The 13,031-nt window shown below is 38.3% G+C and overlaps 1 protein-coding gene across 4 annotated transcripts in view; it reads right to left on the reverse strand.

The window, feature by feature from the left end:
* LOC148649162 (sodium-driven chloride bicarbonate exchanger-like) overlaps positions 1 to 13,031 on the reverse strand; it is a 74,301-nt gene that overhangs the window by 31,943 nt on the left and 29,327 nt on the right. For all 4 annotated transcript variants that reach the window (XM_088605461.1, XM_088605460.1, XM_088605463.1 and 1 more), the window contains 3 exons: positions 12,427 to 12,587; positions 8,313 to 8,501; positions 5,999 to 6,087 (listed from right to left, as the gene is read on the reverse strand). In XM_088605461.1, the coding sequence (XP_088461587.1) occupies positions 5,999 to 6,087; positions 8,313 to 8,501; positions 12,427 to 12,587 (439 nt within the window). The remainder of the gene's footprint in view (positions 1 to 5,998; positions 6,088 to 8,312; positions 8,502 to 12,426; positions 12,588 to 13,031) is intronic.

The following is a 13,031-nucleotide window of genomic DNA, read 5'->3' on the forward strand; positions in this document are numbered from 1 at the left end:
ATTCTGCTCCTGCCTCACGTGGATCTGCACTGCGTCAAAACTAATAGCTTGCTATAGAGTGGCAGGCAGAACAGCAGAGCGCAGAATCTGATTGCCTCTCTAATAGCACACTGCCTGACATTTGAAGAGAACAGATCTGTTTCTTTATACTAGGAGAGTAAAACACTATTAGTCTGTCAATTATGTTTTCAATCATGGGGAAGAAGTTATGTAACATGCATATGGATTACATAACACTATTTTAATCCCTAAATTTTCACCACAACATTACATGATCAAATCGTCCGTCCAGCTATTTTCTGTCTAGACAATAGGGAAGATTGTGCAAATACAAACAGAAAGCACCTTCATAAGCAAAATCATATCCTACAGAGTAAACATAAAAATCGAAATAACCTGTGAACCTATGTAACGGAAGCACTCTATTAAAGGTCACTGAAGACCTATGTACAGTTTGTTATTTAGGTATAAATAATGACCTATTACAGGTCATTGTTTAGTGTTGTAGGACAAAAATATTAATTATTGCCTCTGATTAGTTCAACAACATGCAGAAAGAACTTATTTTCTTGGGCTTTTTATTTTGTGAAATGTTTCATAAAGTGTTTTATGGTGCATCAGTATTATTACTAAATATGAATTGAGATATTATTTTACTTTAAATGTAATGATCAGTAAATGTATTCATTCTTTCACCCTTTTTCTCTTTAGTACGGTTCTAAATTTGACAAAGACACTGTAACTAATAATGAGGAGCTTCTGATTTCATTCCTGTGCTTTATCTTCTTTTTACCCAGCAACCTTGCTAGGAAACTGAACCTGAATATGTAGTAACTGAGGCTGCGGTCCCTCTAATAGAGCTTAATTAGGTGTTTTCACTTCTTGCCGCTCCATGATGAGACAAATACTCCCACAGAAATGACAAATAACACATGAATACTGCTGTCCTCGGCCAACATTAGTAACTGGATTCCAACCACTACTGTCAAATAGGTCAGACAGCATTTCACACGCTGGTTAGCTTTCAGACACATATTATGCTTTTCTCAGAAGACGAAAGTAGAGTTTTCAGCTAGCTGGTGCTCAAAGAATAGCACTGCCCACTGCCTGGCAGAAATTAAAGAGATGGTGTGCTGAGGTTTGTGTAATCCCTGTCACACTCGGCTAGTGGATTAGCCCAGATATAGAAGCATGACATCAGGTGTATAAAAGCCCAGGCTGCTCTCCAAACAGGAGTCTATACCTACAGAACCGCTCAAGAAGGGGAAGCAAATCAATGAATTTCTGTATGACAAAATTGTACTTCTTTGCTCTGTTTCTCCTGTCGCAAAAATAATAATAATAATAATAATAATTGCTTACACTTATATAGCGCTTTTCTGGACACTCCACTCAAAGCGCTTTACAGGTAATGGGGTCTCCCCTCCACCACCACCAATGTGCAGCATCCACCTGGATGATGCAACGGCAGCCATAGTGCGCCAGAACGCTCACCACACATCAGCTATTAGTGGGGAGGAGAGCAGAGAGTAATGAAGCCAATTCATAGATGGGGATTATTAGGAGGCCATGATTGGTTAAGGCCAATGGGAAATTTGGCCAGGACGCCGGGGTTACACCCCTACTCTTTTCGAGAAACGCCCTGGGATTTTTAATGACCACAGAGAGTCAGGACCTCGGTTTTACGTCTCATCCGAAGGACGGCACCTGTTTACAGTATAGTGTCCCCATCACTATACTGGGGCATTAGGACCCACGTGGACCACAGGGTGAGCGCCCCCTGCTGGCCCCTATGGCCCCAAAACCTAAATGGTTTTGCTTTGCATATGGCTACACAGACCATAAAAAAAGTAAGAAACCAAGTAATGTGATCACTAATGCGATTTCCATTAAATTGATTCAAAAATTATCTATGCCTATAAAAATCTCAAGAACTCTTTTACTGTGACCTGGGATGGTTTCCCAGACATTCTTTGGCAACAAATCATTATACTGTATCACCTTAAGACAATTTTATTTCTTTGAGTTTTTCAAGTTTTTGATGCATCTGGGCTGTGAGTTCCACAGATGCAGCACATAAAGAAGGCTCTGTTGCCCATTGTGAGAAGCCAGGTGTGCAGCAACATCAGAAGTCCTGACTCAGCAAATCGCAGATGAAGAGGTACAGCCCTTTTGCAATAAGCCCTTAAGTAGCTTGTAAAGAGATCAGTCGGTGTCTTATATTTGAGCAGAAGAACCTTAATATTTGCTCCAAATTTCACAGAGAGCAAATATAATTTACAGAGGACGGCAGCTGTTGCTGATGCAGAGCATTGATAGTCATTAAATGTGGCTCAAAGTTGTTGCTATGCTGAAGCCAATTTAGAACCAAAGAAGATAACCCTGTGTGTAAGGCATTATAGTAGTCTAATCATGATGAGAAATAGGCATGTATCAATATTCCTATATCGAATACACAGAGCAAGGATCTTTAACTGAGCCATGTTATGTAGGTAGAAGAAAGACACCCCTGGAACATTTCTAATCTGCTCTTCAAACGACAGCACGTGATCAAAAGTAAAACCAAGCTTTCTGACTTCCATCAAGGGCACTGTCAAGAACATACCGAAGTCACCGAGTTTTCAAAAGTAATATGGTAAGAGTAAGTGCAAAACCGCAGTCTTGTCACAGTGCAGATTAAGTATCCATGTTGTGTGCACATGTGAAACTGCAGTAGCAGCATCAGACTTGGTCTGAAAGTTAACCTGAATGTTATCAGCACAGCCCAACATGGTGAATAATCTGATTAAGAAGTAACATGTAAAGGTACTAAAGAATAAAAGTAAAAATAGTATATACAATAGTATATACAAACCCATAACCTGCCTTAATTTATTTCCTCTATAAAACAAAGCATACTTCCACTGAACCCTATCAGTTCTAACATGTCAATGCCATTCCAGTTATTTTCCTTCATGGGGCAGGCCGGAATTTAACAGCATGTTAGTACATTATTTTGCTCTCAGATCAACTTTCAAGTCTTTGAGATAAAGCCCTATAACACTTCAACATAGCCTGTATCAATAGACTTAGTATAATCCTGCAGGCTAAATCTGTTAATTCTATCACAATTAACACCATTCATATCCCCTTTCATATTTGCTAGCTCTGCAATGTGAATTCACATGTGCATTTCCAACAATTTCTAAAAGACTTAAAACTAAAATCGCTGGGGTAAGTTCAGGTTCTCATGGGAAAAAAGATCAACACAGTTCCACAGATACAGACGTCCTGTATACCTGATCTATGGCTCTTCTTTAGTCACTGTTTTGCAGCTTAACATGCAGTGTGCTGTTGAATTTTTTTTTTATTATAATGCTACATACTGACATTTAGTCATACTGACCTAAAGTCTCAAACACAGTGAAACTGGGGGGTTTAAATTGATTAAATGTTTTATTTGCACAGCTTTTCTCAAGGGTACAGGCTACATGTTTTAAATAAACAGAAAATCCTATTACAGGGATTAAAGGATACATTTAATTGCATCACAATGTGATACATGTAAGGATACATGTAAGTTTTAACAAAAAATCAACCCCCAAGTCTCATAAAATGAGGCTGTTTATATGAGCAGTCTGTGAGTACAATAATGAAAATGTGCAACAGTATTCATGTGACTGACTTCATTCAATACTGATTACAACTATCAGAACATTCTAGGTTCACTGCCAATCACATTTCTTACATGGCCAATAAATGTGGATTAATAATCACGAAAACAAAATGTTCCTAAAAGTTTCTTTAATTCCTTATAAAATTCTTTAACACGATTTGTCCCCAATGAGATACATACAGTATTGTACGGTATATTAATTGTTCTTGCACTCTGGTTATTTGAAGAACAATTTTCAGTGCAAATTGAGAGAACATAACTGAGGTTACACAGCACATCCTGGTCAGAAACAACACGTGTTGTTTGCACAGGTGCTCTTTTTGTTTCACATTAAGTACAGCTGCTTCTGCTACTGCATAAAGTATAGAAAATAATCTCGCATATTTCTTTCTAATACCAGTTGGTGCAGAAAGAGATGCTTGCCTGCATGAAATATAATGAAAAAAGAGCAATTGGATGAGGATTGCTATTGGATGAGGTGGTGACTAGTGTCTTGCCCAGAATTTCTGGTAAAAGTAGGCTTTGATACAGTTTGCCAGCGTTACATTTTAAATGATGTAAACGAAAATCGCTGGAGCAAGCCCAGGTTCTTGGGGGGGAGAACAACACAGCTCCACAAATATATATAAATATATATATATATTTAAAAAATATATAATCCTGTATACCAGAGTTTAAATCTGAAATATTTTCGATCAGTCTACGATCAAAAAGAACCAATGCATTGCTTGTCAGCACTTCTAGAGTATAACTGAGTTGCAGAAGATGGCCAATGGCCATCAGGCATTTAAGTGTTGGCAGGTATAGGTTTGGTGTCAGCTTATGCATTTTGTCAACTCATTTGCAAGAGTTGCAGTCTAGTAGAGTTGCAATGTAGGGTCTAGAGTTGCAACTTTTTGGACTATGGTCCACTTTAGGATGTGCCTAGATAAGATTTTTCAGAAGTGCATCTTCACATTATGACCTTGGAGACCTTCATTTATTTATACAATTTTCCACATCCCCTAAGGTTTTTCAGGAGCTTCTCCAATCTGTTAATCTCCAGAAGTATTCCTCCACACATGCAAAGAAGGATCCTCAGCTTAAACATTATTTTTTTTCATATTGTTTTTCAGTGAAGAAATCATCTGTAATTGTCCCTTTGCAACTCTCATGCTAACACAGCTCCACAGTCTTGTTTATGCAATGTATAGCTGGATCATGCCCTTATATTTCTGTCATATTTAGGTAAATACTTCCTAAAGACAGTGTCCTGTACTTTCCTAAAAGCAGTTAATTTGTCTCTTTCACATGATCTGGCCATGGTAAAATGTTTGTCAAATGCCTACCAGTTTCTGTATCTTTAAGATTCAGAGTGGTTTTCCTTTGGATCCGTATACAGTAACAACCCAATATCAAACACGTCAAAGTTCCTGTATTCTGTTTTGCAGCTCACAACTACAAAACGGGAAAAATCTTTTAAAAAGTCACAAATGCTATACAGATAAAGACAAGTACAACTAGAACTAATTATAAACTAGCGCTGGGTCAAAAAGCCCCAAAACATAACAGGAGTGTTAAGCACAACATTAGAATTGATGCATACCATCTAATGCAGGAGTTGTGGTAGCTCAGACAGCAAGGGTGTCTGGCTCCTGACTGGAAGGTCCTGGGTTCAATCCCAGGTAGGGGCATACGATGTATCTTGCATTAATTCCTTCCAGATGGCTCCCAGGTCCACTCTGCCCCCTTTCCAAATGAGTACTGAAGGGTTATCCTTCTGGGGGTAATAGGCTGGCCGGAGCGTGATACTGACCACAATGCACTTGCCCCCCCATTCCCCCATGGGCCTTTACGGCCTGAAAAGGGGACCTAACCTAAAATAACATCACTTTATTAACCCTTTAGAATTTCTTACACTAGGAATTACCTTTTCGCATACCCCAGCTTGCTCTCCATGAGACACACAGACAGGAAGAGAAGCTTGGGGTCAGAGCGCAGGGTCTGCCATTGTACGGCGCCCCTGGAACAGTTGGGGTTAAGGGCCTTGCTCAGGAGCCCAACGGAGTAGGATTCCTCTGCCGGCTGCGGGATCTATCTTGTAATGCAGTTTACAAGATAGATAGTAATAACCTATCTTGTAATGCAGTTTAATTACTTACATAGCAGAGAGGACATTTCTCCTTTTACAGGTAATGCGTTCATAAAAGCAAGTCTCTTAGCCATCCATTATTTGGAAACTGTTTCACAGACAAACAATACAAGGACTAGTGCAAATAGTTAAATAAGAGAATTATTTGAATAATGATGGTTCCTCTCAATAGAACTACAAGGGCCAAACCCACAGAGCAGATTTGTTCTTACCTTACTAAAATCAACAGTGCTGTTTTCTCGGCTGACATCACCTTTCCCCTCCGTGTTGGTGGGCATAGATTGTGGGGAAAACATCTGGCCTGTTTGCATTTAAGAAATAAAAAAATGTATTCTCATTTACTCTAGAAATGCATGCACATCTGAGAATATGTTGTAGCAAGCATCTAACTAGGCTGCCAATTTCGTCAAACTTTATTTTGGAGAAAGATCTTTTTTAATTAATGCTGTGTCAAATGCATATCTATCACTGATCACAATACCGCATTGCTGAAATGCGGTATTGCCTATTTTGGCAGCTTCATTTTAAAAGAACTACTGTACAGTATGTTGGATTCACACATTGAACATTTTGTAAGCTCCAGGATGGTTAACATATGTTGTATGGCTGTGGAGAATAGCTTACAATGTTCACAATGTGATGTCAAAGCGATTAAGAGTTTGCTGATTGCAAATCCAGCATTCTGGTTCAGTTTACTAGATTGAAACTCCAAGATTGATACAAATATGAAATTAGCCCAAGGATGGCAGTGTGATCAGAGGAGAAAAGATTAGTATTTAGTATGCCAGCCATTCACCTGCACTAATCTCAACATTTGATTTGTGCGTTTGCAAGTGGCAACTGTCACAAAATTTCACGAGGAGCATAAGGAATATATTAGCACCCCGCATAATGTCTGCCAGTAAAAACTGCAAATGCAATCCAAGTAGTCCACTTGAAATCGGTGACAGCACTTTAGAAGCCATCTAAACACCCACTTGCCAACAATAAAGAAACAACAAAATTGAAAGCGGGTTAGGTAAAGTGTTCTGTGTACATTACAAATTCAAGGTTATTATGTACAGTACATGAATGGACATCATTCAGTGCAGATTTCATGCTCCATTAATACCAGAATATTAATGCTTGTATACTTGCTTCCTAAACATAATTCCTGTGAAAGGTATTCAAAATGCACAGATCAAAAACGATCCAATAAGAAATATGTTTTATTATTTTAAATATGAAATATGTATTCTCTTACAACATGAAAACCTGAATTGATCAGGAATGTCACAAAAGTTAAACAATGGGAAGAAATAACTTACCTTGATTATTTTTATAGTGGTATAGTGGCAAAAATGCAAACATACAATATACAAAAAATAACTACAGGTACCATGTATTGGTACCTTGCCTATACCTACCTGTTTAACCATTAGGTTAGAAATACATTCCAATCAGTCATACTGGGACTTGTTTTATCTTTTACAAGAAAAATTTATATTCATTCAGGAAGTTAGGAAGGCTGGACAAAATCTTTTCTGACTTTTTTTTCTTACTTTCTGAAAAATTATTTTAAGAAGTAAAGGCCACTGATCACCAACACAAAAATGCAATTTCAGAATACCGCTTTAATCAATTATGTTTGAGGAAGGCGTAGGGAAAAAGTCTGCCAAATTAAGTTGCCTGCATCCGGATCCTCTTCCCCATCCACAGGCTGCATATCAGGGATTTCCGTAGGCTTTAGCCTGAGTTTGTTTATCTGCTGCTTGTGCAGCAGTTTAGCAGAAGAGAGGTGAGCAGAGGATGGTAACTGGTGTGATGAAGAGATGATGATACACTGAGAGCAACACACAGGCCATGGAAAACAGGACTTAACCTGACTGCCACTCCTATCACCACCTTTAACTGAGCCCCACGGGTGGGACATTAGAGCAGTGCACAGAGCTGAGCCTAGTGGAGACAGACACCGAGACAAAAGAGGAGACAGAGCAGTTGACTGAAAAAGATGAAATACATTGAAATGAAATGGTTAATGCAGAAAGTCATAAACAGCCAAGAAAAGAGGACATTGCGATCCTTCAGCTAAATAAAGACTCCATGTGCTTATACACAATACATACATGTACAGTACACAGGCATGTGGACATAATAAAAAATAAATGAATAGCATCATTGAAAATACCAGAACTATACTATAGTTTCAATTTGCAGGATACATATATAGACAGGTGAAATTATAACAAGTTTATATACCATGTTCAGCATTACCTATTTAATAAATCCTGTTTTGCATTTAATGAAAAAAACGGTTGAACAAGAAAAGGGGCTCAAGCTTATTAATAACAGACAACTGAATTCTATTAATTGAACCCCCCGAAAAAAACCAAACAAACAATATTTCATCTTTGTATAAAAATTGTTCCCTGCCTTGAGAAACAAAATTCAAAGTCTTCTTTCCGGAAATCTGAAACCTAGGCAATTCACCATAATTAGGCAGAATGTGAACTGAAGCACATTTACAGGCTTGTCAGCAAAGCTCACCATTTTTATCCATGGAATGGGGCTCAGATTGTTTTTTGCCAATATCTGCAAATGAGCGAACAATGGGAATCCGATTGCTGAGTTTCTTCTGGTTCTGGTGGTGGTGCTGCTTCAAAAGAGCGTGTCGCACCTTCTTGCGCACATCGTCAGACAGCTGCCCCAGAGACTCCTGCTGATCCAAGATCATGTCTGGGAAAAGAACAAGACAACACCAGTGAAGTTTCAAACAGTTTTTGTTTCTCTGCATTTTGACGACTTTTGGACACTGCCTTTGCCTCCAAAAAGTCAAATGATTTTGCATTCCTGAATGCAAAAAAATACAAGTACCTTACAAGAACATTGTATAAAAAATTATAATAAATTGGGATCTCTACACATATTTCTCAGATAAGACAGGGGCTAAAGAGATAGTTCGAACCAGAGATGTCAGGATACACACACGGCCTCCTCTCAATGTTCTTGAAACATACAGTAAGAAGGCTGATAAACAAGGAGGGCTTGTGTGTGCGTCACAAGTGTGTGCTCTGTTTAAAGCTCTTTGGGAACATTTGGAGTGAAAAGTGATATATAAGTATAATGAATGCTTATTTTTAATTATTTAAACCTGATTGTACTGCGGCTTTTTAAGATCGCTATTCACTCAACAGAAAGTGTGCCTTGTGTACTTTGAAATTGTTTATTACAGACCAAAATATTTTTCCTTATCAATTGCAAAGTCAATTACATTCAAAATGCGTTGTTCGTAGATTGACGATGAACAAAATAATAAATGTAACAGAAATAACAGAGGAGAACTGCTTTAGATAAGTGTTTTATGTTAAAATGGACCATTACGAATACAGGTCAGTATTAGGGCAAAATAAGAATAATTTTCTTGTAGCTTTTAAACTGTCATATTTCAGGATTTGACATCCAGTGCATTTAAAGAACACTGACCTTTAAAGGTCTGAGGAGAAAACAAGACTTATCACAAAAAGCACACCTGACTGGCCTTTCTGTGCTCATAACCTTTCTTGTGTACTCTTTGAGTGACTTATTTTTATTACCATCTTCTTCAAAAAGGCTTTGACACATGCAAGGCCAAGCACTGCCTCACTTTAGATCTCCTCTGCTTATTATTGTGTAAATCAAATGTCACTGTATTTTTCTGCAGTAATCTACTTGAACTGATTTTTTTACATTATTTCAAGTTGCAAAATCAAAACTGACTTCAAAAGACTGGAATCCTCTCACAAATTCTTTTGAATGTATAATTTCTAGCTTTTCTCTACACCCAATATGACATATACAAATTCATAATCAGCTCATACATGCTTCAACCCCACAGGAAGGCTGAAGCCTCTACAACTGTGCTCTGAAAGTTGCACTTTGAAAGTAATCCATCTTCTTCTGACTCTTGCAGGCCGCAGTGCAAAATAAGAGCATTCGAATATACTGTAGAAGGGAAGAGATATGCAGCTCACAAAGGTGTCTGGCCAGCTACAGAGTTCAGTACAGCATGATGAGTTAAGAATACCGTGGTCAGCCAGGTGTGGTTCTGCTTGGTGAACATCAGAAACACCAGGTTAGTGACAACTTTGATTCTGAATCTGCACTCTGCATGGATAGCTTAAGAAGTTGAAAAGCTCCAGAGGTCTATCAGATATTTCATACTGCATTTGAAAAACAATTGAACAAATGTGCACTAAAGGATAAGAGCACCATATTACAACCTTTTCTGTATCTTTTCAAATTACACCTTTTAATAGCTTTATCACTGCACACATCGGTTCCAAAAACACTGGCTAGGTGAAGTTCAAGAGCTACAATATAATAAAAACCCAACTACAATGTTAGTTCCACCAGTCTGTAAGGCAAGTTAATCTTTTGGTTTTTGCTTTGAGAATGTACACTGTTTTAAAAGGTTCCAATAGCCTTATCTGCAAATCCAAGCACAGCAACATCATTCTGTCAGCAATGGAAAATACAGCTTATCAGAGATGTATAGCAGACAGCATTATCAGCCACTTCAAGGTTCAACCACATTTCACTTGTCAAACTACTTGAAAACTACTTGTCCATACACCATGTCTGTAACTGATACACTTCAGTGGGTAGATTTAGTCACAACACTTACATTCCATACAGCACTTAAATAAATATAAAACCAATTCTGTGTAATATTAATAAAAACCCACAATCCACCAGCATCCACAAATCCACAAATTGAACCCACAATCCACCAGTACATGAAATAACTCACAGGAGGCAGCACACCGGAAAAACAAGGGGTCTTGTGTGGTTTATTAATGTATTGCAGAAACACATCCAGTGCTAAGACTCTGGAAAGTTAAAAAGCACTTCCGAGAGTCATTTATAGATTAGATAAAAACCTTAATGGCTCGTTAAGACATTGATCAACAGCATACCACTCATCAAGGAGGATTATATAACCTTACCCAAATTCCAAACTGACCATCACTAAATTAATCAGGCAAGTTAAATGAGACCAGCTTGGCATTTCTAATGATAGCATGCATAAGGAGCTTTCTCCACAGCACGAATTACAAAAAAAAGCATTCCAAAGAAATCCATAAAGTTCACAGAAAAACAACAAAAATTTCATTACAATGATCAATGCAAAAGATCGTGCTATAAAAGTTGAACAATACAATTTCAGCATAACACCATGAGTGACAAGTGGCCTATGCAGGTCAAGGTGGTGTTCTAGTTCCAGAAGAAGCACAAGACTCAGATATTACAGCCTAATCATTTAAGACATCTTTAAATTCAGCAGGCTTTTAGAACCTAGGCTGTAAACAATAAACGATACACAATAATGAACCCTAAAATAAAACCAAAACCATTTAAACAAGGCTGGTATCAATTGTTAAAAATTAAACTTTGTCCATATTAGTTTAAAAAGTTAATTTACTATGAAACCATTTACTTAATACTTATACAGTAAATAAGTAACAACCTTTAGTTCAGACAGTAAAGATTTAGGGTGAAAAACCATTGGATTATTAGTTTTTATTATATAGTTTATATTAATATTTATATTATTTTATTATTATAGTTTTATTATATAGTAACAGGTTTTAGTTTTATTGAAATTTTTGTTGAATTGTGTCACAATTATGACTATAAACTGTGGTTGTTTTATCCTTAGACTTCCTCAATCCACCCATTTTCTAAGTGCTTTATTCAATCAAGGGTTGTGGGGTTGTTAAGACTTTTCATAAACACCACATTGCATGAAATATGAAAAGTCATGCAAAAGACAAGTATCCCACTTCTGGAAGTTCTGTTTACTAAGGCAAATTTCAGAGGTCCGGGCAAATTCCAATAACAGTAAAACAAGCCAACAAATATAAAGTGATAGCATACTACATACTTCGGTGTTAACAAGACTGGCTGAGGGAATGAACCCCTCACTTATGAAAGATAAGCCAAGGAGAAAATGTTATAGTTGTGATGTTCGGGGGCAAGGAAGGGGTGCTAGAAAAGATGTGTACAGAGTTGTGTGCAGCCAGGGAGCATTTATACATACTGTAGGAGAGTAGAAGGGCGACATTAGAATTTGACCTTCAACCAGACTTCTGTTAAACACCATATACGGGTCTTTATGCCAATCTATCCCAGAATCCACAGCTCTAACACCCCTCCCCCCATCCACTCACTTCACATCAGCACCGTAGCATCTCCTCTGTTGCTGGCAGCATTCCAGCTGCTTCATCCTCACAGCCGAGGCAGGCCTCAAACCAGGCAGGAAAAGATCTACCATTGCTTAATATCTATAACTGTTCTGCCTCTGTCACAACCGTATTACTATTGATATCTAACATCAGTCTCATGCCCTTCCATGTTTATCAATTTACATGAATCGAATGTGTTACCTCAGCGTGTGCAATTCTTCTTGTTACCTCTTGAGCTGATTCACTCTGCCTCGTACCTAGCCCAGACTGTTCTCTTTCCAAGCCAAGCGGCTTGAAGAGATCTCATCAGTACGTGTGACTGCTTCTAAAATGTTTGCATCTGCATTGCCTGCTACTGCCGATTCTGTTTCTGAAAACAAATACAGGGCGTGCTTGAGTAGTTTCTGCGGGGGTTACAGTGGTGTTGAATGCCATACCTGCAATCTCCTCCAGCATGTTTGCTCTCATGTCCAGCAGCACAATGCCATTGAGGATGCAGCTTCTTAGCTCAAACAGACTGTGGAGTGATAGAGTAGCAACATACGGCTTACTCCAGCGCTCCCCTCCATCCTCCACGTCCTCCTCAAACTTCAGCCATCTACACAGACAGAAACAGAGGTTCATCAGTCTTCAAACAATAATCATCCAGGACCACGCAGTTTTAGGGCAGTTCCCTTTACATGTTTCAGTCAATGCATCTCTTTGCCAGTCCCCCCCCTTAAACAGCGCTCTGACACTCAAAGGAAATGTATACAGCACCCCTGGAGCAGTTGGGGTTAAGGGCCTTGTGGAAGGGCCTAACAGAGTAGGATTCCTCTGCCGGCCACGGGAATCGAACCAGCGACCTTCCAGCAACAGGCACAGAACAGTACATTGTATATTGTATATTTTTATCTATTACGAATATGCAACAATCTATATTTTATCATTCCACACATGGATTCCAATTAAGCAATCATATTAATATGAAACCAAGATGATGGAAAAGCTTTGCTGAAATATTACAAAGCTACTTCTAGCAAACTTCATAACAAGGTGATCA

The sequence above is a fragment of the Lepisosteus platostomus genome, chromosome 14, assembly GCF_059453375.1.
Source record: "Lepisosteus platostomus isolate fLepPlt1 chromosome 14, fLepPlt1.hap1, whole genome shotgun sequence".
In the NCBI taxonomy this organism is placed as follows: domain Eukaryota; kingdom Metazoa; phylum Chordata; class Actinopteri; order Semionotiformes; family Lepisosteidae; genus Lepisosteus; species Lepisosteus platostomus.